We start from the raw sequence: 27,384 nt of genomic DNA, 5'->3' as shown, positions 1-27,384 counted from the left end.
TACTCAGAAATGCTCTCTTACCTTTTGCTTTTTTTGTAAGAAAGCGTTACAGAAGTCCTTCACACGTTCAATGGAGACTTCATCCAGAGGCAACACATCGTGTTTCTCATCTGGTGTGTGGAATATAGCCAGAGCTGGCAGCTGGGACTTCTTCAGTTTGAAGTATGCCATCACTTGCTCATTGCTTTTCAAGTTAATGTCTACCAGGACAAAGAGAATCTGTGATATAAATAGGAGACAAAATGTGAGCAAAGCAGAGACTGAGAGAACAGATCTTCAAACAGTCATCATAGACAGATAAACAGTAATATTTTTTTGAATTAGAGAAAACCTAACATGCTCTGTTATAACAACACTTTCCTCTGTCACTATCTAACTGCTCCATGCAGAGCATTTTTCCGTATTTTATCAAATCCAAATTTACAATACAACTCCAACTGTCTGCTTATCCCTTCTTTAAAAATATATCCACAGTATGTTACAACGGCAGTCTCCTATTCTGTTCACTTAACAGATGAAGAACAAAGATGTCTTTTAACCCAAAGGCACATGTAGAAGAAGCTGATTCCTCTACTTGCATGCTATCAGGATAAGATGGTTAGATTTATGCAAGAGCCAGGGTGGCATGGCAAAATGGTATTTTGGTGTGTGGAAGATCAAACACAACTGCAAGAACATGGGAGGGAAGAATAGGACAGCATAAACTGTCAAGGATAAGAACATGAGAGTGCAAAACACAAAGGATGAATTTAGGTCAGCTGGAGTGACTAGAAATGAAGATGCAGTAATTTGGGAAATGAGAATTGTTGGCATTACACCACTGCCCCCACAGCCAAGTGTAACGGAGAGTTGTTTAGACTTGGGGAGAGATGCCCTGGTGAGAACAGCATACATTTTTCTGGACTCCCAAGTAGTCTTGGAGATCAAGACAAAGCCAAGGATCATAATACTGCTAGGATGATTTGACAGCCTATTTATCCCATTTCAAGAGTAAATTGCAACTGATATTTTACAGGTTGCAGTAGGAATTGGTAGAAGATTAAAATTCTAGAATCTAAAACGTTATCAATAAGGTGCTCATCTATATAAAAAAAAGCTTTGTTAAATTGTCTGTTAATAATAAATACAAATATTACGTATACATCTGATAAAGTAAATACAGCAGTTGAACAATTCAATCAATGATCTGATTAAATAGAATCCTACAGCAGATGACATCCAAGTCAAAGAAACCAGCTAGTATGTGTTATTTTATCTTCTCTTTGAGCTGTGCAGTCTATAGGGCCTAGTATATTAAATGTGCCTACAGACATGGGTACAACTCAATTTATACAAGAAATAGAGGCATTTACAAAAATAACATTAATGTGACGTGAAGATGATGTGCTCAGTTCCCAGGCTGTGACTCATCTTTTTCCTTCTTTTCAATCAAGAACACTCAAGCTAGTTCAAAACTGTTTGATTCTTTAAAAACGATCTTGGTAAATTTTTACTTTTTACTTTTACAACTTTTTACACAGGTGAAAGAATATGGGGAAACTATTTTAAAATAGAGGAGGAGAGATTTAGAATAGATATTGGGGGAAGTTTTTCACTGAGAGGGCGATGAGGCGCTGTCACAGGCTGCCCAGAGAGCTGTGGGTGCCCCATCCCTGGAGTCATTCAAGGGCAGGTTGGATGGGGCTCTGAGCATCCTGAGCTGGTGGGTGGCAGCCCTGTCCAAGGCAGGGGTTGGAGCTGATAATCTTTGAGGTCCCTTCCAACCCAAACCATTCTATGATTCAATAATCTCGTATTTTTAATTAAAATTATGTTCTTAAAAACAAAACAAACAAACAAAAATATATGCATGTATGGAAACTTCTCTAGGCAATGGCCTATAGGAAGAATAAGTAGGCTGATGTAAGCCTAACTGCAGTTAATCATTGTGATAAACAGCAACAGTTTCACTGGATATAACAGATGGACTTGCAATGTCTCTTCCAAGAGTTAACTATGTCCCAGAGGCAACAACTAATGAGCAGGCAGGTTGTGGTTCAGAATGCTAAGTTCAGAATGCTAAGTTCATCCTTTTGCAGGATAAAACATCAAACCAGAGCTCTCTGGTTTGGTCATCATAAATCCAAGGGTCATAGATCTAAGGATCTATCTAAGAGCTGAACCCCAAGTTCTGAGTTGGAGTGGAAGGAACTGGAACAAGCCTTGTGTTTTAGGGCTCTCCTTCTAACATGCAAACTGGAATAGGCTAGTGTTGGATGGGAGCACTTTCAGAGGGATGGTACAGGAGGTGGTATCATATTCTTCACCAATTTGTTCATCAAGTTTTGGTTTTCCCTATGGAATATTCACTAGACAACAGCATTTTCTTAAATCAAATGTTAAACAAGAATTTAATTTGATAAAGACTTTGGAATACTAAGTTTGTTAATTTTTTATTTCTTTGTTATGCAAAAGTTCCTCCAGCTTTAAAACAGATGAGCAGCATTTTAAACACTGATATAAATGTAAGTCAACATTCTTCCCTTTAGCCTTTGTTAAAAATCCTCAAACTAAGAAACTATGAGCATGAAGAACATAGTAAAAAATAAAAGAGTAAAAAGTTTGAGGATTAGAATTCTTGTTTTCTTCCTTGCATAAAAAAAAAAAAACAGTTAAAACAGAAAACTCAACTAGAACAACTGTTAACATCATCCACAGTTCTTGCATTGGATATCTCCAGTGACACACATGGAGCTCACACAGCTGCAGGCTGCCAAAATACAGCACTGGGTGCACTGGTCTCCAAGTGACAGCTGTGGGGCAGTCTGTAGGGTGAACTTATGCTGAGGCCACGAGCACTGGAAGCCTGGTCTCTGAAGCAGCAAGAAACCAAGCAGATTTTTGAGCACGGATGTGTCCATGATAGATCCCACCTGGTGGAACTGGCATTTTCTCATCAGGAATTTGTTTTACTTAGAGATTCCCAGCCAGCTGTAATCATAAAGAATAAATGTGGTAACCATGGAAAATCCTACTGACCATGAAACAATTCACTTTGCCTAACTTCTGACATCTAAATCTTGGTCTGGTCTCTGGCAGTTATCTAGGATGAATTCTTCAACAAATGTTGACAGGCACTTCTATTACATGTATTTTAGAAGGGAATTAAGGATTGTTCTCCACTGCCAGTGCTGAAATGAGCCTAAAGCCTTTGCTCAGACTACTTACTAAAGCTATAACTCACGAAAACAAATTCCATTTACAGTGCCAACTCTCATATCACTAGTAGAAACTAGGTAGTTTCATCCAAAACAGAAAGTTTGTTTTCTGTTTTAAACTATTCTCTGCAATAGCTGTTTTTTTTTTTCCCCGTCAAAAACAATTTTCTATGAATTTGTTTCAACTTGTATCAATCCCCTTGTGTGTGTATGTGTGTTTAAAGACCTGCTAGTAGAGACAGTGAACGAGCTATTGCAGCTATTGCATGCATGAGAACTCCCAAAACAAACTACCTAGACATGATGTTCTGAGAAAACAGTACACCGTGCAATATTATCTGTGCAATGTTATCCACATTGAGTTCTTTCAAAGATTTTTTTACATGGTGTTGTCTTAGTGTCTTGACAACTTGATTCCTAGCCTGGTGCTTTTAGAACATGAAGTTCCCGGTAAATGCTAAGATATGGAATGATGGCATTGTTCAAGGAGTTCAGTGAAATTGAACATAGTACTGCAATGGTGGAAACCAATTTCATGTTTCTTAGTTTCTTCTCCAAAGAAGACCAACAGCAAGGATGATCAAGCCTTGTATCCAGTGTTTGACCTTGAGCTTTATGGAGCTGTTATCTTCATTCTTTGAGGAGGCTGTCTAAGCAAAAATATCAACTTCTGAAGTCTGAGTCATTTCTTTCATAGTTTACTTAGTAAATCAAAGCAAAAAAAATGAAAATATTAGTCACAAACCAAAAAAAAAAAAAAAAGCTATATAAACAACTTCAGATATCCGTCTAGTGACAGACATTCCATATTTGCATGTTTTCCTGTTTATGACTAACTCTAACGATAATCTCTCTCAGCTTTGGAGACATCCGTATCTGCCAATCAAAATAAAAACTGTATAAATTACTGTCTTCAAGAAAAAGGACACTGTCCTTTCCTTTTCATAGAAGAACTCTTGAAGGTCTTTCAGCAGTTTCTCAGAACTAATTTCTAAATGGCCCTACATATAAACTAAAAGGGGCTTTGTGAACGTCACTACACATATCATTTTAACATTATGAACCATGTTATATCAGTCGTAGCAGAAACTGCTTTTATTATTCCCAGAATCACCTTATTGAAACGTCTACAAACACTCCTGAGCTACACCAAATGTCATTGTCATGTTGTACTCCGATACTACAGAAAGAAAACTGAAGATGCTTATGTTAGTTTGGCTCACTAACACTAATTCTGACATTTCCTTTCCAGTGGAAAGCTTGGATTTTTGGCAGTACTTTTCCAAATGAGTACATATTTGATTGCTGTGGGACCCTTCTAAGGACACTGGTGGGTTCCTGCAGCTGTAGCACTGAGTTCTGTCTGTTCATTGTTACTCACCCGCAATTGTTTCTCAAGATTTGCTAGAAAGTACCACATATCTTATTATTATTGTCAGCTCTTGGTTACTTAGCATCATCTAACATTTGTGTTTTCCTCTCCAGCATTTTATAGCCCCCAGATTGCACTATCAAATCTAGAAGAATCTTTAGATGAAAACCTGAGATTTGTCTCAGGTAGAGATGAAAATATCATAAAACAAAGAGGAAGGGATCATAACTCAGGAAGTGCCAGGTGAATCACCTCCTCATTATCTATTTTCTTCACTTTTTGGGTCAACAGCATTTTCTCTTCTCTCCGTAAGTCCACACAACAGGTTGTATTCTTTCTCCAAGTGGTAAAGACAAGGACAAGGACTCCTTTTCCCTCAGACCTCAGCAGAGATGAGTGAAAGAATTGGCACCTCAAATCCTGCTTGAGAACCTTCTCAAGACTACATCAGTGTTCTGTGCTGTCACTGAAGAGCAGGTGGGACACACACCATGTCCCCATTCTTACAGCACTCTGCAAGCTCTATGCAGTGGTACATGCTCAGAGGGAGCCTGAAAACCTCCTTACTGCACAGCAATGATTGTAAACTCAAATCAATGATTGCAAACTCAAACTGCAGCACAAATAAGTCCTAGTCCTAGTCTTTTTTTACTGCTTTGTAAGAAGGCAGCCTGAATCATAATTTGCTTCTCAGAATGCTCATCCCATGGGAAATACAACCTACTAGATTCTCAATCCTTCCATCTAGGTGTATAGCAGTACCACCACAGTAAAGTGCAAATAATTAGCCAAACCCCTACACCTTTTAGCTCTGTATTTTATTTTTTGCAAACTTCCTCTAGGCTGATTCAGGGAGAAATTTGCCTGCATGAATTAAAAAAAAAAAAGTTAGATTTGGATAGCTGGTAATTCATTAATTATCTGGACTGCAGTATGACTTTTTTATCCAATGCTTAGTGAAGTAGTTCTAGGAAAATCATTCCCCTTCACTCAGATCAAAGCATGAGTGGAAAACGGGCTGCAGCTGCATCAGCAAAGGACAGTGATGCTTAACAGTATCGCTGCTGATGAACAGAGATAATGGAGCCACTGTAACAAATATCTCACATGACAACTGGACTTTTTCAGATTGTTTTCTTTTATCAGCAAGTATCAATCAAAACAAAACACTTTTTAAGAGACCTTTGACTTTCACGCATGGTTTCTGCCCGCTCTCTTGCCAATGGACGGTAGAAATGGCAAGATCCATGGAAGTCCTGTCATAAACAAATCTCGAGACATTTGAGGGTGTGTGGTCCTGAGGAGGCCTTTCCAACTGAAGATGAGAATATACTTGAATTTTAATCTTCTCCTTCAGTACAGCAAACAGATCATGCAGATATTCTTGTTCTCAAACCCCAACTCTTTCCAACTCCACATTTCTCCCAGGAAGATCCCTTCCACTGCCACTCATCTCAGCCTTCTCTGATGCTTTGATCTCCTGTCCTAAATGCCTGCCTGTTGCTTCCAATCCCTTTTTGCTTGCCAGTTCCTTTCTGTGTTCTCTGGACCAAAATCCCCTGTAATCCAGCTGCGGGCATAGAATTGGCCATGTGAAGATTTACTGCTTGGAGAGCTCTGTCCACACAGGGATGGGAATTGGAGGAAATTTCTCTGAAAGATCCCATCTACCGCACCATCTTGCTGTGGGAAATCAGAAAAACCCATCCTCAATTCCTTTAAAATAGCCACTTCCTCAGGAACCAACCAGAAGGCTAAGTGTTAAGAAGAACTGCAACACTAATTTCTATCTGGTCACTTATATAATGTTCTTTGGCATCTCACAAGCTGTATGTACAAGATCACCTCTCATAACAGTGGAATGTGACCATTGCTGGGCGGAAGTGCAACAGCTGTTTGTCATCTCCCAGTGGAAGAGAATAGAATTGGCCTAGAAGCAAGGAAGTACACAATGTCCCACTGAGAGAGTGGGGAAGCGGGATACAAAGGTTATTCCCCCTTGGAGATAAACTGGCAAAAGGTGTACAGATACAACTTGTCCATTTAATTATCCAGATAATCATCTTTTCTTCCCATTTGGTCATTGCTCCCCTAATAGTAGCACAGAACAGGACATGATGCCTTCTATTTCCATGGAAATAATCACTGTCTTTCTTTTTTGCTCTCCCACGACTCTCCTCTTTGGACTTACCTTATCCTCAAAGAGCTCCGCTGCTTCACGATATCTGCGCATTTGCTCAGGGTGCTCTGGGGACTTCTTGTCTGTGAACAGGAGGAGGTGGAGCTGGAGAGAACTGTGCAGCACACCTACTGCTGTCTGCCAAAAACATGACCACCACAAACAGAGAGAGAAACACACAAAGAGACATTCAATGCATATCGGATGCACTGCCAGAAGAGCATCAACTCCTATGCCTAAGCTGAGACTTCCTTGAGAATCAGTCCAATAAGCAGGACAAGCTCTTTTACAGCAGGAGGCATCTAATCTGGATTCTTTGTGGAAGCACTTAACCTCTTGGTTTCACTTATTTCTGAGCCAAGAGTCTGCAGCTCACAAGGGCTCCTCACTGCCCTTGGGATGGCCAGTGACCAGGTAGGGAGACTGTCTGCTCAGAGCAAGCTGATGTCTGGAATGGCAAGGAATTGGAGAGGGAAGGTTTGAAAACAATATAATAAGAGGAGACTCAGGGGAGACTTTATCACACTCTGCAATGACCAGAAAGGAGATGGTAACGAAGCTGGGGTCGGCCTCATGGCCTCAAGTTGCACAAGCGGGGGTTCAGCTTGGATATTAGGAAAAAATTCTCCAAAAGAGCGGTCAGGCACTGGAACGAGCTGTCCAGGGGGTGGTGGAATCAATGTCCCTGGAAGTTTTCAAGAAACATGTAGCTGTGGAACTGAGGAACATAGTGGACAATGTTGGTGGAAGGTGAATGGTTGGGCTAGATGATCAAAGATGTCTTTTCCAGACTTATGGATTCTGATTGTGTGATTCCATGGTAATGATGCCCTGAATTGCTGAGATCCAGCACCTGGCTGAACTGAGAACAAGCAAGTGGGAAGGGTTTATGATGCTGAGTTTGGTGTGCCATCTTATTTCCTTTCCTCAGCATTGCACTGTGTTTTGGATGAGGCTGAGCCCAAAGCTCCATTTCAGCAACCTAAGGGGCTGGGCAGTCCAAAATGCTTTGGGTTAAGACTACCTCTGCAGTGGGGAGAGGACTGCAGCAGGCTGTGCCTGGGCAAGGGCTGAGCAGGCCACATACAATTGCCATTTTTGAGAAGCAGGGACTGGCAGTGTCCAGAAAGCCCATGTGCAACCTCCGGGTATTCACTGCTCCTCATCCCACCTCTCCTCCCACCTGCTCCCCAGGCAAATCGCCTCTCCCTCAAACCAAACAGGAGTGGGGCTGTGCTCCAGCTGACCTGCTGCATCCCCACACGCAGCCAAAACCACACAGGCCATAGAGATCCATGCCAGCACTTCCCCAGAGGAGGAGAAAGTTTCCACACACTCCAGGAGTAACAGAGACAGGGTCAGAGAGTGCATGTCTGCGCCACAAAGCATCTTGTTTCTGGTGGCTGGGATTTTCTCCTTTGCATAATGCTTATCAGACTTTTCGTATCCCTTAACTTCTCTGTAGCATGCAGGTGGGGCAGGGCAGAGCAGAAGGAATGCAGAGTGTCAGAAGACCTCATGGAAAAGGCCAGAGCTGGAGATGAGGGTGAAGCCAGGCAGCACCAGAGCCATGGAGCTGTGGGGGCATGGCTGGAGCTGCAGTTCCCCTGACAGTGGCACACAAAGATATATCTGTCCACACAGACTTTCGCAAGAGATTTGCATAGCTTAGCATCACGGCTGGATTGCATCACACTCTCCTGGGAAGTACACAGGCTAAGTGTTGCATAAAAATGCCTGAAGTATGTGGGAGAAACAGTTAGGGCCCCGGGACAGGGAGAGAAACTCTTGGCAGCGCTTGATTTGATCTCTGTTATCCAAGCCTTTGCTGACCTGCAGCTTTCTTAGATACAAATAGCATATGCACTGGGAATAAATATTTGCAAAAAAAACAAAAAACAAAAAAAAAAACAAACCAACAAGTTATGTTAGCAGAGCTGGAAGAGTTTCAAGCCTTGGACTGCAGGAGGCACTGTTAATTGTGGCACCTTGGTAAGGCTCCAGAGTGTCAAGAGAAAAAGAAAAAAAGCAATAAAACACCACATGTACTGCAAGCCAGGATGGAAGGAATGGCTGAAAAGCTAAGGATCTCCAGGTCAGAAAGGCAGTCTGGGTGCTGAATGGGACACTGTGGAGCAGAAACTCACAGAGAGAGAGCTACAGTCTGATGAACTGCCAAGGGATGCAGTGAAGGCCACAAGGATTCAGAAGGCCAGGATTTTTATAAAGATAATAAGAACATCCCCTCTGTCACTTCTGGGCCGCTCTCAAAGAGTTGTCAGGACAGTGGGGCAAGATATAGCTTTTCTGTTCTAGGAAATGTTCTGTGATTTTGAAATGTTTTTCATATCCTTTCTCAGAAGGAAAAAAAAAAAAAAACTGTGTTTTAATTATTATTAAAAAAAATAAAATAAAAAAAAAAAGCAGAAAAAAGATTCTACAGTATTTCACTTCAGAAACAAAATGCTGCATTTCTAAAACAAAATGCTCTCCCAAAATAGCATGCTGAACCTGAACTGGGGAATGTGCCAGCCCTCTTAGCTGATGTTTGGCATCTGTTTGAAAAGATACAGCTTTGAAATTGGTCAGGCCATCCTCCTTTGATTATACTGAGCACGATCAGCATTGCTAGAGCTATTGAGAAGACACTGTTAGCAATGACAGTCTCAGCCTTGCAGTCAGCTGGTGTTATAAAATCTACTTGCTCCATAGCAAGCATCCCAGTGAACTGCCAGCATTTCAGGGGAGCCTGAATCCTTGGTCACCCTCTGTAGGCAGAAGGAGATGTGCCAAGTGCCAGACAGGAGGGTAAGCTAAAGAAGATGACCAGCATGGAAGCATTAAGTACAAAAAGAACATGAAACTATCAGAGATTGTCCAAAGGAGAACTACAAAGATGATGAAGGGTCTGGAGGACACGGCATATGAGGAGCAGCTGAAGTCCTCTGGTTTGCTCATCCAGAGCAGAGGAGCTGAGGGGAGGCCTGATGGCTGCAGCTCCTCACAGGGGCAGCGCTGAGCTCTGCTCAGTGTGACAGCGACAGGGCCCAGGGAACGGCATGGAGCTGCGTCAGGGGAGGGCAGCTGGGGGTGAGGGACAGGGTCTGCACCAGAGGGCGGTGGGCATGGAACGGGCTGCACAGAAGTGGCACTGCCCCAAGTGCTGGAGTTCAAGAAGCATCTGGACGGTGCTCTCAGGCATATGGTCTGATTTTCGGGTTGCCCTGTGTTGGAGCCAAGAGTTGGACTTGCACATCCTTACGGGTCTCTTCCAGATCAGGATATTCTATGACTCTATGATTCTATGATTCTATGATCCTATGTCTGTTTTTTTTTTTTTGTAGAGTTGACAAACAATGGGGTAAAGGATGGAGGGGATGGGAAAATTTTTGTTTGGGAAGTTTCCTACCAGTTTTTGAATATGATTTAAAATAGCCAGACATATATTAAGTCCATTTTTCTGGGTGATGAAGAAAAACCTGCTCCAAGGAGCAGGTCACTGGATTTCCATGTTTCTTGAGGTTTCTCAGCCACAGAGAGAGGATCCTGGCCGAGCAAGATCTGTAGGCATGGTACAGCATGACAAATGCCCCGGGGAAGAAGCAGCAGGAGTGGTAAGAAATGCAGTTCTTTGCCCACCAATGTCTCAAATCTACTGGGAGACCGGAGAAAGTGCCTTCTATCCTCTCTCCACCCCACCTGTCTAATCCAATGCAAGATCTGCTCCCACGTCATTCAGCAGCAGCAAAGATATGCACCGGCTTCCCCCAACTCCATCTACACCACTGTGGCAACCCCTGCACACATCGTCATGCATAAACACTTGAGCCAGAGGAGGCAGCTATGGAGGAGGCCAGGTGCTGGGGTGAGGGCAGTGAGGAGCTGCTAATTACCGTAGGGTTGTACTCTGTCACCAGGCGGAGCTCATTCATTCGAATGAAACGAGTCATCTTATCGGCATCGATTTCTTCTTTGTCCATGTCCATATCTATCCTTTCTTTGTCTGCCTGAAGACATGCAAAGATACCACAGGTCACAGCTGTCCCTCCCTTATTTCCTTCAGAGCTGCTGATGGCACTCACTCACGGGGACACCCACCCCCCAGGACACCATCTTTGTCTTCTTTCCAGAATAAAAACGCCATTTCTTGAGCCATTAGACCTACAGAGATCTGCATGCACTTCGGCATAAGGATCTTCCACCCTCCCTCAGTCTCCCAAGGACAAAGCAAAGTCATGGCACATCACTGAGAACAAGACGTTCTCGGTGATATGCTGAGGACAAGATGTCCTATCGTTATCTGCTCCTACTGCACTGGAGACAGGGAAGATTAGCCAATAAACTAATCTAGGAGTTGTGAGAAGCGATCATTAACATAGCCTAATTCCTTACATTGATTTTGGCTTTATATTCCTCTTTAAAATCTTCATCTGCTTATTCTATTTCTTCTACAAGTAATAAACATTGGCATGGACTGTATGGATTTCCTGGAAACATTGTGCAAGCAGGAAATCTCTCCAATAAAAAGAGGATTTTTTTCCAGAACAGCAGAAAAAAAATAAAAAATAAAAAATCAAGCACAGCACATTTTAGCTTTAGAGGAAAATCCATCCTGCCACACATCTTCCCACACTCACCCCCTCTCACCCCCAGTGTAATTTTATTGAGGTTTGCTTGACTTGGTAAACAGGAAAAAAAAAGAGCAGTCAAACATCAAATAAAGGCCAAACCAGCCAGCAGGGCATAGTTGCTCTATGGTACCATTGCAAGAGATGAATGAGTTGAGCCACGGGCGTGCTAGGCTGCAACAACCAGTGGGATCAAAGTTTGGGATTTGAAGACTTTTCATACTCGTGTTGAATGAGGCTCTTAGAGCTGAGGAAATGTCCACATGCACACCCCGGATTTTATCCTCTGCATCTGTACAACCTCTGAAAACACTTGTGTTAGTTTTTCCAGCAGAGTGCAGACATCTAACAAAATTTTTTGCTTTTCTGTGGTCATTAGCAACGTCTTTGATCTGGTAGGGGGCCATTGGGTCTGGTAACCCAAACGGGTGTTTTTCAGACAGTGCAGCATGATTTCTCTCACAGATTTGCCCCAGCATAAAGTGAAAGGGTGACTCTACTCTAGTGAATGGGATCAGGTTGGTGCAACACCTGAGCAGGTGAGATCAGAGAGACTTTGGGACCCAATCTAAGCACAGAAAACTTTCTCTTAACTTTAGTGAACTTCTGCAAACACCTGGTTTCCATCTAGGGGTAAAAATATCCTTGATGTGCTGTCAGCATTCAGGATCCCAAGAAAAAAAAAAAGGTTGAAAATAGTCTGCATCTAATAGTTGAAGCTCTGCCCAAAATGTCTTCATTACTCTTTGTAATTAGCTTATTTACTTCTGTTAGTTATGTCCTTCTAGATCTGTCAAGCTAGATTCTTCAATAGAATAAATTAGCTTTGCTCCACTGTACACAAAAACATTTCAGCAGTTGACAGCAGACCATCCTACTACTGTAATTACAAATTTCTAAGCATTATGTGTGTTTCACGCTATGCAAAAACAAGGAAGGATGAGTTTATGCCTCTGATTCACTGTCATCCTGGTCACCCATCTTTGTATTCTTCAAATGAATGTTTGATTCTAAGTTCCCATCTCAGTTCTTTTTACTTTTATTTCTTAGCTCTGACTCCTTACTCCTACACAGTGTTCAGAATAAAAGGAAAAGTAATGTGTCTGAATAACTTAAATTTCAGAAAAATAACTTAAATTTAAGAAAATTAGACAAAAGAATTGCCAACCTCATTTGAACCTAGCTAGTGTCTTTGTTTCTTGATTTTTTTTTCCTTATTAAATAAGAATTCAGCTGTAAAAATTGAACCGTGAACCATAGAACACAAATTTGAACAATCCAAACTTTCTTTTATCGAACACCATCCCAGTGCAGTATTCAATCCTCACTATCTGCCACAGAGTAAAAACAAAGGATCTTTTCAGTGTTTCTGGAAGAAAATCATCATGGCTAAGAACCAAAACTGAGGTGAGTGTTACTTCAAATCGCAATTGCAGCATTGCACCAGGGGAGATTCAAGTTGGATATTAAGAAACATTCTTCCTGGAAGACTGGTCATGCACTTGAATGGGCTGCCCAGGAGAGTGGTGGAGTCACCACTCCTGGAGGTGTTCAAGAAACGTTTAGATGTTGTACTATGGGGCATGATTTAGTGGGGACATATCAGTGGTAGGTGGGTGGTTGGACTGGAGGATCTTGGAGGTCTTTTCCAACCTTGGTGATTCTATGATTTTACTATCTGTGCATGGCAAATAGAAAGTTAAAGGAAAGGACTTGTCTACTTATTGCTCACTCTTAGATCATTCTCCTTGCACTATTTGGATTATACTGGTGGTAAACATGGTGCAGGCAAAAGATGAAAAAGAACAGGAACAAATGGGCTTTATGTAACCTTTGTGAAACTCAGATCTAGAACTTGACTAAGGCATCACATGCAGCTTCTGTAGCACACAGAACAACCAGCCAGTGTGCTTAGACCTCTTGTAACACTGCACTTTGTAGCTTTTTAGGATATCTTGCACTTCCTAAGGCCCCTCTCCTCTGAGGCACCTCTCTCCCCTGTTTTCAAGTGCAATCCCAGGAAACTGATATGCCTGCTCTTGGCTTTTGGTGGTATTCTTGCAGTAAGTACATGGCCCTTCAAAAACCCCTTCAAAATATCATCTTCTTATATTTCAGTAGGAATACCTTCAATTTCAGAACAAGATAACTATGGCTGCAGTCAAAATTAATTGAGTTTGCACAGCATCCATCCCTCAGAAACTGCAAAGTAGTACCTTGAGTGCTGTGTTTAGTTTTGTACCCCTGTACCCAAGGTTCAGGCGAGACCTTATTACTCTCTACAGTGATCTGAAAAGAGGGTGTAGCAAGATGGGAGTCACCCTTTTCTCCTGGGTAAGAGCAATAGGATGAGAGGTGATGACCTCAAGTTGTTCCAGAGGAGGCTCAGGTTGGAAAAAATTTCTTAGAATCACAGAATCACAGAACTGCAGGAGTTGGAAGGGACCTCAAGAAATCACTGAGTCCAACCCCCCTGCTAAAGGATGTCCCCTACGGTAAATCACACAAGTAGGCATCCAGACGGATCTTTAATATCTCCATAGAAGAAAACTCCACAATCTCTTTGGACAACCTATTCCAGTGGTCTGTCACCCTTACTATACAGAAGTTCTTCCACATGTCTTTGGAACTTACTATTGTCAAATTTTAGGCCATTACTCCATGTCCTATCACTATCAGCCACTGGTCATCTTTACCACAAGGGCACACTGCCCTTAATAGAGTGGTGCTGCAGTGGCACAGGCTGCCCAGGGAGGTGGTGGAATCACTGTCCCTGGAGGTATTCAAGAGCCATGTGGATGTGGCATTGAGGGACATGGTCAATGGGCACAGTGGGGATGGGCTGATGGTTGGACTAGGTGATCTTAGTGGTATTTTCCAACCATAATGATTCTGTGATTCTACAATTATGAATGGGCCCATGCCCAAAGAATAGCACATCAACCACAGTGTTAGACTTACGAGGGATCTACTGTTGGGGATTTCATTTGGTGGCACGGCATCTGTCGCTGCAGAGCCCTGCTCCGCCTCTGATGGAAAAATTGGGCATGCACGGAGCCAGCTTAGCCTGCCTGAAGTGAGCTTGGCAAGATGTGATTTCCTGCTGTGTTGATTCACTGTAACACTGCCGGGAGATGCCTTCCATGTGCCTCAGGAGCCTTTCCAAAGCCACGGGAACCCCATCCAAGTCACGCCGCACTCCATGCGAGCCACTCAGAACACAGCCCCCATTCATTGTAAAGAAGCTCGTTCCGAGCGCCCCGCCGCGCACGCACCCTGCGGAACAGCGTGACGGTGGCCGCCGCCACGCCGTAGTGCTCCCGCACCGCGGAGCTGCTGCTGAGCGCGAAGGGCACCTCTGGTATCCGCGCGGCCGCCAGGCGGAGCTGCGACACCTCGGGGCTCTCCGGCTCCTGCGGGCACAGGGAGAGAGGGCGGTCAGAGCGGCGCCCCGACGGCGTAAGGGCGACACCTACCGGCCGCCCCGGGAGCCGCCCGCGGGGCGCCTCGCTCCGCCATTTCCCGCAGCTGCGGGTGCGCGGCCTTCCTCTTCGTCTTCCTCCCGGCGCTGGGAGCCACGGGGCTGCAGCTGCCCCCTGTGCACCCTGCGGTGATGTGAAGCCCTGGAGCTCTCAGAAAGGAGGCGAGAAAGTCAGAACCCAGGTGTAACCCTTACATACGTACACGTATGCATTATACGCATGCTATATGCATTATATACATAGATCATTTTTAAGAGAGTCTCTTGATTCTGGAGTCCAGGGGGCTGTTAAACCTGTTAAATACCTCGGGCTTACCACATCTAGTGAGAGCATTAGCTCCAGCCTGAGGCTGCATTAACGCATGCCTTCTTATTCCCATTCCTAACTTCTCTGCTGAGGGATGTATTTTTGATACTTTTTAGATTCAAATTCTCCAGACACAGTCTCTGCTTGGAAGCTGTTTTGTTTTTCTTTTCGTTTTGAACTGTCAGCTCAGCTGTTTGCAAGCCCAGAGAGAACAGAAAACAAAATTCCTTCTGCAGTGAAAGGAAAACAGTTCTTGTGACTTGTTTTGGAAATGCCAGCGCGTCGACATGGCTGTGGTGATTGCATTAAGGCATGGTGTGGGAATTTGCTTTGTTTTGGAGCATTCCTATGAAAGATGGGTTTGGTCTGGCTGAACAGGCCCTGTTCTCACACAGCACACGGGGCAGCACGCTGTTTTTCCATCGTGGCATGCAGTTCCCAGCTCATTACAGGCACAGCTTGCTGAGCTGTGCGCTGCAGTGAGCTGAAAGGCTGCAGCAGAGAAATGATTTATGGTGAGCAGGGAACGCAGGCATTATGTGGATGAATATATCCTTGGGCAGAGGGCCAAGACAAGGCCTCATGGCACTCATAGGTCCTTATCTGCCGCTTAAACAGAGCCCTGCTGTGCTTCAAGCACTGAACACATGCCAGGCTGCTGGCTGCTGCCCTGTGTTCCTGGCAGCCAGGACTGTCCCCACACTTCAGGACGGCACACTCAGCCCTCCCTGCCCTAGCAACTTGTGCTGCCTAGACCCATGCTGATAAATGAAACTATGCCATGGGAGGGAGGCAGAGGTGGCATGGGGTTCTGGCGGCACGAAACTGCCCACAGGAGGTCCCAGCCCTGCTGCAATCCCAGCCAGCTGCCCTAGAGAAGGAGACACCTACAGCCTCTGTGGCTTGTAGGGCTACAGTGCTGCCAGAGAGGCCCCTAAAGAACTCTGTATGCCTGCAGGCCCCAGCCCCAGGCAGCTAGTGCTCTGTGATCGGTGTTAAGCAAGGCCTGGGGCAAACGCTTCCAGCATTCACACACTTGTTGCTACAGAAGCAGCAGTCCTCACTCTGCAGTGTGCTGCAAGATGTCATTGCCTTAACCCACTCCCCTCCCTAGTCTGCTCTCCAGCCCCAGGACTAAGGCAGGAGGAGGAAGGAGCTTGCAGAGGGAAGTTAATTTTGGAAGGATTAAGTCTTCTCTGGCATGAGCAGTGTATGCAGTCCAGAGTTCAAGTAGCAGGAAAAAGGGGCAAGTGACACATGCACCTATCAGTCACTCTGATGCCTCATTTCAATTTAATTTGGTCATGGAGAGGTACAGACCTCAAGGGTATCAACTCTGGGGAACAAAGCAGCCAGAGGGACCGTGCCTCTGTTCTCCCTAAGAGAAAAATGAGCTTAAGCCCAAATCCTCTCAGACACAATCTCCACCATCACTGCTCCCTGGGACCCAGCTTCCCCAGCCGTGCCATGCAGGCAGTGCCTTGCTCTGCCACCAATGACCAAAGCCAACAGCCAATGTTCCCACTCATCTTGTGCCACAGCACTCAGTTTCTCTGCCACCCACATTCCCCTTTTCCTTCTCCTGCAGCATTTTTCTTTCTCACACTCCAGGCTCCTACCAACAGCCTCACATCCCCCCTTGCTCCATTTCCCACTCCACGCACCCCTCACTTCATAACTTCAAGTCTATCACAACTCCAGCATGTCTCCATGGCAGGAGGCACTGCGTGGAGGTATATGAAGGGCCCCGTCAACCCTGCTGTCCCACCAGAGATAGGGCTCCCACCTGAGATGGAACATGTCTGACATGTCAGAGGACAGTTGCTGCCAACGCACCTGGAAGAACCCAACAACTGCCACCTCCGCACCACTGATGAAGGCTTCCACATCTGCGACGTCATTCAATAGGACAGGTTTCTCTGTACCTCCTTCCGTGCCTGGAGAGAAAAGGTTAGAATTGGACCAAGGGTACAGAAGAGCAGCTCTGATGCTCCCACACATACCCATGTGAGCATCTCACCCCTTACATGCCCCCCCATATCTCTCCCACCAGCTCGATGCACAGCTTGTATAGCACACCCTGGGTGAGGAGAAGGACTGAGAAGGCTCACTTACTGTGGGATGTAGAGCTGTTATCTTCAGCACAGCCTGCTGGGGAGCTCCCAGCTAGGAGGATAACAAAGAGACATGAGAAGACAGAGGTGCCCATGGTGCCTGCTTGCCTTCTCTTCACCATGCCACCTTGCTCCACACCTTTCCTTGGCAAGCGACACGTCAGCTGCTTCTGGGGCTCGCAATCACTCCCATGTGATGGGAAAGGAGCAGCTGGCCAGGGCAAAGCTTCCAGCTCCTGAGATAACTGTTTGGCTGGGAGAAAGTCCCGGGCCTCCCTGCTGCACAGTCATCAGCCTTGGGCAAACTCACCAACACTGTTGCTGGTATGCCCTCACACACAGTGTTGGGCATCTCAACCACACCACTGTTTAGAGGGTTCCCCTGCACTTCCCTGGGCACTGGGTCTCACAGATGCTCCCATGTACTTGCTCAGCCAGTGGGACATGCAGCTCCTGTATCTCCTCTGGTGGATGACAACAGTCGCCATGGGAAATATTAAACATGAGAAGCGAATGCCACATGCGCCTCACTGCCAAACTCTGAAGTATCAGGAGCCATACTCCAGAAAAGAAAGAGACGCTCATGCAGAGAAGAAGAAAGAAATCACTTTTATTCTTGAGACAATGATGTCTTGTTACAGCATCTAGCTGCATCCCCCTGACTGGTTTTGCCTGCACAATAATGGATTTCAACGGGGTGGGGCACCAGATACAAACCAGGAGACCATCATGGGAGATATTAGTAGCCATTCACAATGAGTCAGGGCACATGGCAAGTGTAACTCAGAGAGGGATTTTCCAGGGACCAGTCTGCCCTGCCAGGAGACTCAAGGAGCTGGCGAGGTGATCTTGTTTCCTAGAAAAGGCACTTCCCGGGACCAGAGTTGATACAGGAGGAGAGATGGAGGCAACAAGAGGAAGTACTGGGGGAAAGGGCGGGATATGCTTCCCAATTTAATCCATTGCATGTCATGATGGGATGGTGGTGAGAATGGGCGGGTTATTTTCAGTGTATCAGAAGAAGCAGCAAAGGCCACCTGCAGGCCTGTGCATCAACCAAGGCTGGCACAGAGCCCCAGCACCCATGAGGAGAGCTGCAAGGGCTGTGGCCGGCCATGGTGGCAGGATGGAGCAGCGTGGTGGGCATGGCCCACCTGGAGACTGGTGCAGGAGGCAAAGGGAAGGGAAGGGGGAAGGCAAATGGGGTGAGCTCATTCTGTCCATTCCTTCTTGATGGACAGGTTCCACTCCCAGGTGAGATGGTCGTGCTTGTCATCATCCGTGAAGAAGGACTTGTTGTGGTAGGTGCCTCGAGCCAGCATCCCCTTAGGAGCTTCTTCAATAGGCGTCAGGAATTCATACTCCTCTGGCCGTGGCCCATAGCTGCCAACCATAAATGTGGCTTTGTCCACTAGGAGAAAACAATCCACATGCAATGAAACACTCAGGAGGGGAATAATAAAGGAGAGAAAAAGCTATGAACACAAGTACAGATCACTGACAGAAAGGAAATAGCAGAGTGGTGAGAGAAAGGGACGTGGCCAGCAAGGGGTACCATCAGTGAAGGAAGTGAGAAAGTGGGCTAAGATGGGCAGGGAGTTAAGTCTGTACCCTCTCACATCTCTATGCTGCTCTCACAACAAACAGCTGTGGGAAGTATGCAGCCTCAACACACAGATATAGATCTCTCTTTATCCTCTGTTACTTCTCTCTTCTGATCAGAGGACATTACCTGCATGCTTAATGAGACAGTGGAGCCTTAGTGGTGGTTGTATGCAAAAATACATGTGGGATGCATGTGCAAAATGGGGCTTTCCTCTGACAAGCCCAGGCAGGGCAGGACTGTAAAAACACATGAGGCTACAGGCAAGCACAATCCTCCACAGACAGTGGGAAGCTCTGCAGAGCAGCTGTGAATTTTACCAAGTGCATCTGGAAGAAACTTTGATGGGTGAGAATCTCCACAAGGATTGAGCCACACTTCAAGGGCTGGTGGGGGAGGTGAAGAGGAAGCCTGTGGCAAACACCGTCTGAACAGCATCTCTGGGGACATTTCTGCTGCAGCTGGTGGTGTAGCATACAGACAGCAGAGCTGGCTTGTAATGAGTTCACACAGGCACAGGAAACAGTTGGCCTGGGTGACACAAAGTGCAGGCAAATGCACTCTGCTGAGAAGCCACATCTCCTGTGCAGCAGCACAGGGAGGCCCTGTCCTAGTCCACATCTGCAGGAACACTTATTTGAGCAGAGAGGCTTGCAAGAGAAAGAGCATGGGTGTGAAGGGCATGCAGGTCTCTTACTCACCCTTCACTCCTGTTCGGTAGGTGTGCTGCACGTATTTTAGTCCTGACACAATGTCCCTGTTTACCTGCACAAAGTGACCAGAAGTAAAAGTCACTGGGAGAATCTTGATCCTGTATCTGCTGTTTTTTCTCTCCTTAGAGAGACGTCCACTTTGGCTCCTCACACAGCTGCTCTCAAGGGTTTGAGAAAAGACACGCTGTGGGGAGTCCTAATGTCACTTCCCAACAGGCAGCCAGAGACCTGCAGCATTCTCTGTGTGTCTGAGGGCATCTCCTTGTTGACTTTGAAGGTGTCTGAGGCAGATTCCCAGAACAGACTAATAATGACAGAGAAAAGTGAAGCAAGGGAAACCAGAGATGGGTGACTGGAGTCACGCTTTCAGTACAAATACGTGAGCAAGGTTCACTGAACTCTCCCAGATGCCCTCTAAACTCAGTGAGGAGCTGGCAAAGCTCCTCATGAGAGGAGCTCCTCAGGAGATGGAGGGCACAGTTTTGTTTGTAATCTTTCTTCGAATCTCCCATGGATATTTCTTGCTGCCCCTATCCCGCACACACTGCCCCTCTACAGAACAGTTCCATGGTGAAACAAGATGGGAAGATCCTTTTACATCTTGAGGAGAATTCACATAGTGTCAGCTCCTACCAGCTTTGGGACTAAGGGAGGGAGTTAAGTAACTCCAGGCATCTCCTGTCAGCAGGGCTCAAATACAGCTGGAAATATTTCATTGCATAAAAGAGAACTGGAAGTGTGTCTAAGGACAAAGCCATCTGAGACAGCAGGTAAACCTCAGAGACAGAGGGAAATCTTTCCTGCAGAGTCTACACATTTACATTTTCCCTCCTGTTTCAGGAACACTATCTTCCTTCTCTTTACCTTCTCTGCCAAACCCAGCTTTGTCTGCAGCAAACATTTGCAGAGATGATCATTTCAGTGCTGGATCACAGAATTGTAGGGGTTGGAAGGGACCTCCAGAGATCATCGAGTCCAACCCCCCTGCCAAAGCAGGTTCCCTACAGCAGGTCGCACAGGTAGGCATCCAGGCAGGTCTTGAACATCTCCAGAGAAGGAGACTCCACCACCTCCCTGGGCAGCCTGTTCCAGTGCTCCGTCACCTCACTGTAAAGAAGTTCTTGCGCACATTTGTGCGGAACTTCCTATGCTGCAGTTTCCAGCCGTTTCCCCTTGTCCTGTCTCCACTCACCACTGAAAACAGTCTGGCCTCGCCATTCTGCCCCCCACACCTTAGATATTTATAGACCTGGATCAGGTCCCCTCTCAGTCTCCTTTTCTCAAGGGTTGGATGCCACACTGCAGTGTGACTGAGTTTTGTTCTCAGCTGGAAACAGCAGAAATGGCTGACACACTGCTTAACAGAAGAGTAGGGGTTGAAACTAGCCCATTTGGATATGTCATGACTCAAGAGAATTCAGGTATCTTCTGCCAAATGCTACAGTATTAAATCTTTGCTATGCATTCATCAAGCCCAGCAATGCAAGCAGAAGAGTCATCATCTCTTTTCCTTCTTTTCCATTCCCACTCTGTGTGAATTAAAGACTTTCTCTTGGCTGTAAAGTCCAGCCAAACTCAGCCAAAATTTCCAAATAACCTGTTGTTCACCATCCTTGATGGACAGAAGGCAACTTCTTCCAAGGGATGAACAGGCAGAAGTAATTCTCTGAAAAGACCAAGTCCCTTGATGGGTAGAACAATACGTAAAGCAACTCACTTTGAAATGGATCTTAACTCTGTATTCCACTCCTTCCTTTAATACAAAGGTCTCTTTCTTGAGTGCTTCAAGGTCACCTGTGAGAAAAGGATCAAGCCATTAACTAGGGGTGTCACAGCAAGGAGAGAACACCTGCAGAGGGCCAGGGCTGGGACTGGTGTCAAGGTGAGCATCCCTTCAAAAGACTGCATACCTGCAACGCGAGTACACTGCAATTGCCCGATGAGCAGACATAGGCAGAAATGCCAACACCTGAGCAGTGCGTATGCATCAGTCTTCACACCAAAGCATCATAGAAGCATTAAGGTTAGAAAAGACCACTGAGATCACCTAGTCCAACCAACAACCCATCATCAATCACCATGCCCACTAACCACGTTCCTCAGTGCCACATCCACATGCTTCTGTGTCGACAATGCTTAATACACACAGGTCTTGGTACACAGAGATATTTATGTGCAGGTTCATCATTAGGCACTACACATTGTTAATACCCTGCTTCAGCCATGCCCAGTCCCAGGCCGGGTGAACTGAGCTGTGTATCACAGCCCCTGCCCAGCTAGTGAGGCCTCCCAGGCACTGTGTGGTTGCAGTTGAACAGGAAGCTGCTCTGCCCCTCTGAGCCTGGCTTCCTCTCTATATAGAAAAGCCCATATAAGGTGAAGCCTGTTCCTCTCCCCATGTCCTCTGGAGCCGGAACTGCAGTATTGCTTGATTCTGAAGTTTCAAAACAGCCTGTTACCCAAATGCATGCACGTCCCCTGTGCTCTAAATGAAAGGAAGAAGAGAAAGCAGAAGGAACCCTTCTACCAGAAGCTACCAGAGCAGTCTAGATGAGAGAAAGATCCTCCGCACTTCCCTCTGTTGCATCTTCTTTTTCATACAAGTGCACCTTAAAATCAAAAGCAAGGCTATGATATCCTCACGACTCCTCTAAAGCCCACTGATATCTCGAGGACAAACTCCCTTTCAGTTTGAAACATCCCAGAGCCTTTGTGTGTTCTTCTGTGTGCCCAGTGAGTCTGTACCCACCTGTAAGGTCCATAGTGATTGGCCCTGGAGCAGAGTCACACACCAGGGTGAGTCGGGTGACCACCACGTTGGGAGCTGTTGGGTCTGCAGGTAGGAAAGTGAGGGAGAAGCTGTCAGCTTGTGAAATTAAATGTTTGAGGGGGAAGGGGGACAGAAACTGAAGAAATGCTTCTGAACTTCCCACACAGAGGATGCACTTCACAAAGCACCCAGTAAGACCAAACTTACAACAGGACCGTGTATCTATGCCAGACACTCAACATGGATCCCTCCAGCCACTACCTCAATACCTAGACAAGGTCTTTCTACCACAGCAACATCTCTCTTTTGGTCCCATTTCAGCACAAGCTGGTTCCCTCATATTCCTAACCCCCCTGCAGCCCTCCAAGGCCCACACCCCCCATACCACAAGCCCCTTTCAAACACTAACACTCTCTGATACTTTACACCTAATATTCAGGGCATCCTCCTTGCCAGATTCCCTGCATCTCTCCACCTGTCCATCCCCAGTCTGCCAGCAGAAGTCTAGTCAGCCAAGTTACTTTTTCTTTGAGGCCACCTTGCCCCATCTCTGTATTCAGACACACTCTTGCAATGAATCTCCCCAGTCCCTTCCTACCACGATGCTCCTGCCTACCTGCCACCACAGGTCCATCTCCCAGCAGAGACTTCTTGTACTTAGTGAGGCTCTCATCATCTTTGTCCAACTCTTGCAGCTCCTGCAGTGTTTTCTGAGGAGGAGGTTTGTAGTTCAGTTTCCCATCCAGCTCGTCATCATCCTCCTCCACATGAGGTTCCTGGGTCTTCTCAGTCATGGTCGCTTGGTCCTGGGTATAAGAAAGGGGCAGTCAATGGGATTGCTCTGTGGGGAGTAGCACCCTTGAGGGCACACTGTGTGTCAATTCCCCAGGCAGCCGGGCAGGCACAACACAGTAGGATCGTCAAAGGCAAATGGCAGCAGCAATCAGCAATCCTGACACTGCTGTGCTGAAATTTGGGCTTGAGCTCAGCCCCCTCTGCCCTCGCTGCTCACCCACAGACACCACACACACACAGATTTCCACCAGCCTTCCCTTGCAGGGAGGAGGTGCAGGAGCGGAGGCTGATACCAGAATGATTTACAGTCGCTCTGCAGTGCGATCGCTGGCTGACAACCCTGCAATTAGAAGCCACTGTGCACAGCTTCTGTGCTTGCCAGAGAGCTCATACAAAGAGCCACAGCCACACAGCAGGGCACAGAGACGGGAATGTAGCCGAGGACAGATGTTTCACTCACTCTCTTCTTACAAGCCAACAGTCAGAGATCATAAAAAGATCATATACCTGGCAGCAGCTCCCTTACATCAGCATGTTGTCTAAAGCACCCAAGCAGATGCACTCACTTTGATCTGTCTCTTGGTATTCTCAATGTTTGCTCACCCCAGACTCATCAGGTCTCCCTCCTGCTGAGGAAGGAAGCATGATGGTGGCTGCATCCAGCCCTGCATACCTGTACTTCATCTCTCAAAAAGGAGAGACAGGAGGGCTGGAGCCCAGCTCAGCCAGGATACACAACACTGAGTGCCAGGCAGGTGGTGAGGCAGCTTGGCCAGCCTCCCAAATGGGAGGCAGAGCAGGGAGGCAGAGGGACATGATAGGGAAAGAGGAGACAAAGACAAGCAAGAGGAAGGAGAGGTGAGCTGCACTGCTACACAGATCACTCAGTGCACTTCAGCTTATCCTTATATTAACTCATCCTCTGAGGCTGTTCCTCAGAGGCTAAAAATTCACTTCTTCCCTGGTTACTTGCATTTCCCCCACTAAGCATTTTGTTTCCCTCTACAGCTGTGGCCTTGAAGCTCCCAGTAGGAAGCTCCCAGGATTGTTTTCAGTTTCACTGAAAGAGAATGCAAATAAATATATATATATTTATGCAACAGTCCACAATGAATCAGCAAGTGGAATCAGGCAGCAGTGAGTAATTCACAGACCTCCCAGTGCTATCCCAGCATGGATGAGACCAGTGGAAAACATTCAAGGAGGGGCATATTGGCAAAGGCACATTACAGAGACAGGGAAGGACTGAGCAGCACAAGGGTGAGTGCACTCAGTTGTGTTACAGCTCTGATACAAGGCTGCTTTGCTACAACATGCTATGGTGAGTCAGGAACTATTGCAGGGGGGAGCAGCTGGGAAGTAAAAGGAAATCCCAGTTCTAATGGCCTCGAAGGAAAGCATGTCCCAGAAGCCAAAGGCCCCTTCCTGGCTCTGGGAGCATGAAGGACCTGTGTACTATAGGAAAGGCACGCAAGCTTGTCCTCATGAGGAAGGAAACCAGGAGCTTCCCAATAACAGCACTGTAGCTCGTGTCCCACCGCTGTGCAGCCCCAGCACAGCCATCTAATGATGGCACCTCATGACCCTGCAGTGCTATCGCACAGCAGCCACAGGAAGAGGATGTGATGAGCTGCAGCACCCAGCACCAGGTCTTGCCATCCATTGGGCTCCAGCTGCAGATCTGAGTCACTTCCACCCGCCAGAGCTTTCTCGTGATACCAAGCTGTCTGCCCCCACTAGAACTATAAAGCAACTGCCCACCTGTTCCCATTCTACACAGGGGTTGTGATTTATCACAGGAGGAGAGCAAGATATTACCAGCCCCATGCACAGAAGAGGCAGAGCCAGAACTGAGGCATCTGGTTGCTCCTCAGACCTCCTCCTTGCATCATTCATGTTGCAGATTTCCCCTGCCAGCCCTTCGGGGAGCTCACCTGAGGTGCAGATGCATTTAGGCTCTGAAAGCCTGCAAAGAGTTACACAGGTAGCCTGCTGTGCCAGTGGCAGGAGCCCATGGAGGACAGCCTGGCTGGGGCTGAACATCTGCCAGCTCAAGTACATCTTTGCAAGATGGCAGTGATCAGACCCCACTCCAGCATTTATCTCCTATTTGTAGACCTGACTTTCCTGCCATGTTCCCAAGGCAGGGAGGTGATCACATCTCACCTGTTCCCCACCCCTGCCTTTACCTCACAGGCAGCAGTTCCTCAGGGCTGAGGAAGAACCCTGGAGTGTGGGGAGAGCTAGGGATGGGTACAGCTCTGGGCACTGAATCTGCTCGCTCCACCTGTGGGACCAGTGCCCTCCACCAGCAGAGAGATGCTGCAGGGCTAAGGCACTGCAGCATCCCCAGGGTGAGCATGTTAGCGCCCACCTGTTGGGGTGCTTGGCTTCCTGTGCCAAGCACACAGCTCCACAGAACCCCCCAGGGCCTCAGGCCACCAGCTGCATTAAAAATGAAAAGCATTAACCCTGTAGCTGCTTTGCACAAGGAGACGTGACTTATTTATGCCCTGCTCTGCTGTATTTTTCTCACTTTCCTGCAGCCCCGACCCTCAGTTGTGCATCACCTGCACCTTTGAGGTCTTGGAGCTTTCATGCAGCAGCAGAGAGAGGGCTAGAGCCATATCAGGAACTTCCCACCATAAAGCCAGCTGTGGGAAGACATGGAGGGACTGTGCTCTCCTACACATCGCTGCCTGTGCTGGGGCTGCATCTGCAGCATTTTGAGGCAGAGAGATGCACACAGGGGGATGCACCTCCTCATCCCCCCATGCCACCACAAGGCACAAAGAGGGCAGTCACGGTGTCAGCGTTTTATTCACGTTCCCTCAGCACATCCAATTCACTCCCTCAAATGCCCCCCTCCCTCATCCTAGGGCTTATCTCCAGGAAGAGGGTTTGTGGGAGGTGAGGAAGCAATTTCCCACCCCGGGGCACTGAAACACGGCCCCACCGGTGCCCCACGTCCCACCCCAGAGGTGCGGGGGCAGAAGGACAGCCCAGCGTCCGGCTATCGAAAATCCTTCGGGCACAGGGGGGACCCTCCCTCTGTCCCCATCCCGTCCGCATCCCAACCGCCGAACCCAACTTCCCCATCGGATGCGGACAGGGCCCTGCCCGTATACCGGCTAGGCTGGGCGATGGAACCAAATACCGGAACAAAAAAGTTGCCCCCTCCCCAGGTTCACCCCCCTCGACCTCCCCCCTCCGCCCGGGTTCGCACTCACTGCTGCGCGGTGCCTGCCTGCTCGCGGGGTCCTCCTCTGCTCTCAAGCTCTCAGCTTTGCGCTTTGGCAGTTGGAGCAGGAAGGAAGTTGGTGGTGGGAAAAAAAAAAAAAAAAAAAAAAAAAAAAAAAGAAAGAAAACACGCAGACCAAAAAAAAAAAAAAAAAAAAAAAAAAAGAAAAAAAAAAAAAAAGCCTCCCTCCACCAGCCCACTCGAAGAGGAAGCCCCGAGACCGCATGCTGCAGCGCTCCTCCGCGCATCTCTCTGCCCGACCCTCCGGGCGCTGCGCTCTTCTTGCGCGGCTTTGTGTGAGCGCAGAGCCCCCGGGCGGGGTGCGGGAGGGGGCTCTGAGAGGCTCCCGGCTCTTTGTGAGGGCTGCTGCTACTGCACCTGGGCGCTCGGCTCTTTGTTGTTCGATCCCCGGTTTTAATTGTGTTTCTTTTCCTGCTTGTAATTAAGATCGGTCTGAAAAGCCGGTGCCGCTGTATATTGTTGTTGTACTGATTTATACTGGTGATGTGTGGAAAATCGGGTCGAGCGTTTTCACGCATAGGCGGGGATACAACTGGGGGTCGTTACAGGTGAGCCTCATTTTTCCCAAGTAACGCACGCTACCTGCTACACCTGATTGGCACATCGTTCCCATCCGGCCGCGTGTGCCCCGCTCCCAGCCATTTTCAAGCAGTCCCAAAGATCAGCAGCCTCTGGAACAATAAGCTCCCGTTTCCCAGGCATGCTTAAGTACAAGAAGGATTTTACCCCACTTCCACTCCGAAATGCAGGCAGGTTTTCTGTTCTTCCACTTGCAGATTGCCCACTTGCTTCTTCACTCACATCACTCTTCCGTGCACATCACCCTCAGAGTGGAATTTAAGGACAAATTAGATCATTGGTCTGCAACCAGCAAATCTGGATCTGAAATGACTGATGCACTTCTTTTAATGTGTTTGCAGAAGCAAACCGAGCTAAGCAAATCTATTGTTGAGGGGCTTACAT

The 27,384-nt window shown here is 47.0% G+C and overlaps 2 protein-coding genes across 2 annotated transcripts; both read right to left on the bottom strand.

The window, feature by feature from the left end:
- Positions 1-3: 3 nt before the first annotated feature.
- Positions 4-17,400, bottom strand: ERP27 (endoplasmic reticulum protein 27). Its single transcript, XM_042816252.1, has 6 exons — positions 17,280-17,400; positions 17,001-17,101; positions 14,652-14,789; positions 10,642-10,755; positions 6,761-6,886; positions 4-219 (listed from the first exon to the last, which is right to left on the bottom strand). The coding sequence occupies exons 1-6, from the start codon at positions 17,398-17,400 to the stop codon at positions 4-6; spliced, it is 816 nt and encodes a 271-aa protein (XP_042672186.1).
- A 462-nt stretch (positions 17,401-17,862) lies between these two features.
- Positions 17,863-26,483, bottom strand: ARHGDIB (Rho GDP dissociation inhibitor beta). The gene is made up of 6 exons (XM_042816363.1): positions 26,390-26,483; positions 22,981-23,170; positions 22,344-22,427; positions 21,312-21,388; positions 19,583-19,646; positions 17,863-18,689 (listed from the first exon to the last, which is right to left on the bottom strand). The coding sequence occupies exons 2-6, from the start codon at positions 23,156-23,158 to the stop codon at positions 18,490-18,492; spliced, it is 603 nt and encodes a 200-aa protein (XP_042672297.1). The 5' UTR covers positions 23,159-23,170; positions 26,390-26,483; the 3' UTR covers positions 17,863-18,489.
- Positions 26,484-27,384: the final 901 nt, after the last annotated feature.

Source organism: Centrocercus urophasianus, unplaced genomic scaffold (assembly GCF_019232065.1).
Source record: "Centrocercus urophasianus isolate 14NV4802_14NV808 unplaced genomic scaffold, USGS_Curo_1.0 seq_15, whole genome shotgun sequence".
Classification (NCBI taxonomy): Eukaryota; Metazoa; Chordata; class Aves; order Galliformes; family Phasianidae; genus Centrocercus; species Centrocercus urophasianus.
Note: the sequence above shows the minus strand (reverse complement) of the source record. Positions and strands in the feature narration are given on the sequence as shown.

Bases quoted from the DNA above. Each gene is read 5' to 3' on its own strand.
- ERP27 (XM_042816252.1), bottom strand. From the start codon at position 17,400: ATGGTGAAGAGAAGGCAAGCAGGCACCATGGGCACCTCTGTCTTCTCA. The intron at 17,102-17,279 runs GTAAGTGAGCCT...TTTTCTCTCCAG, and splicing joins TAACAGCTCTACATCCCACA to GCACGGAAGGAGGTACAGAG. The intron at 10,756-14,651 runs GTGCGTGCGCGG...GCATGTCTTCAG, and splicing joins CCGTCACGCTGTTCCGCAGG to GCAGACAAAGAAAGGATAGA.
- ARHGDIB (XM_042816363.1), bottom strand. From the start codon at position 23,158: ATGACTGAGAAGACCCAGGAACCTCATGTGGAGGAGGATGATGACGAG. The intron at 19,647-21,311 runs GTGAGTTGCTTT...CACTTTGTGCAG, and splicing joins GAGTTAAGATCCATTTCAAA to GTAAACAGGGACATTGTGTC. The intron at 18,690-19,582 runs GTGAGTAAGAGA...GTTTTCTCCTAG, and splicing joins CTACCGAACAGGAGTGAAGG to TGGACAAAGCCACATTTATG.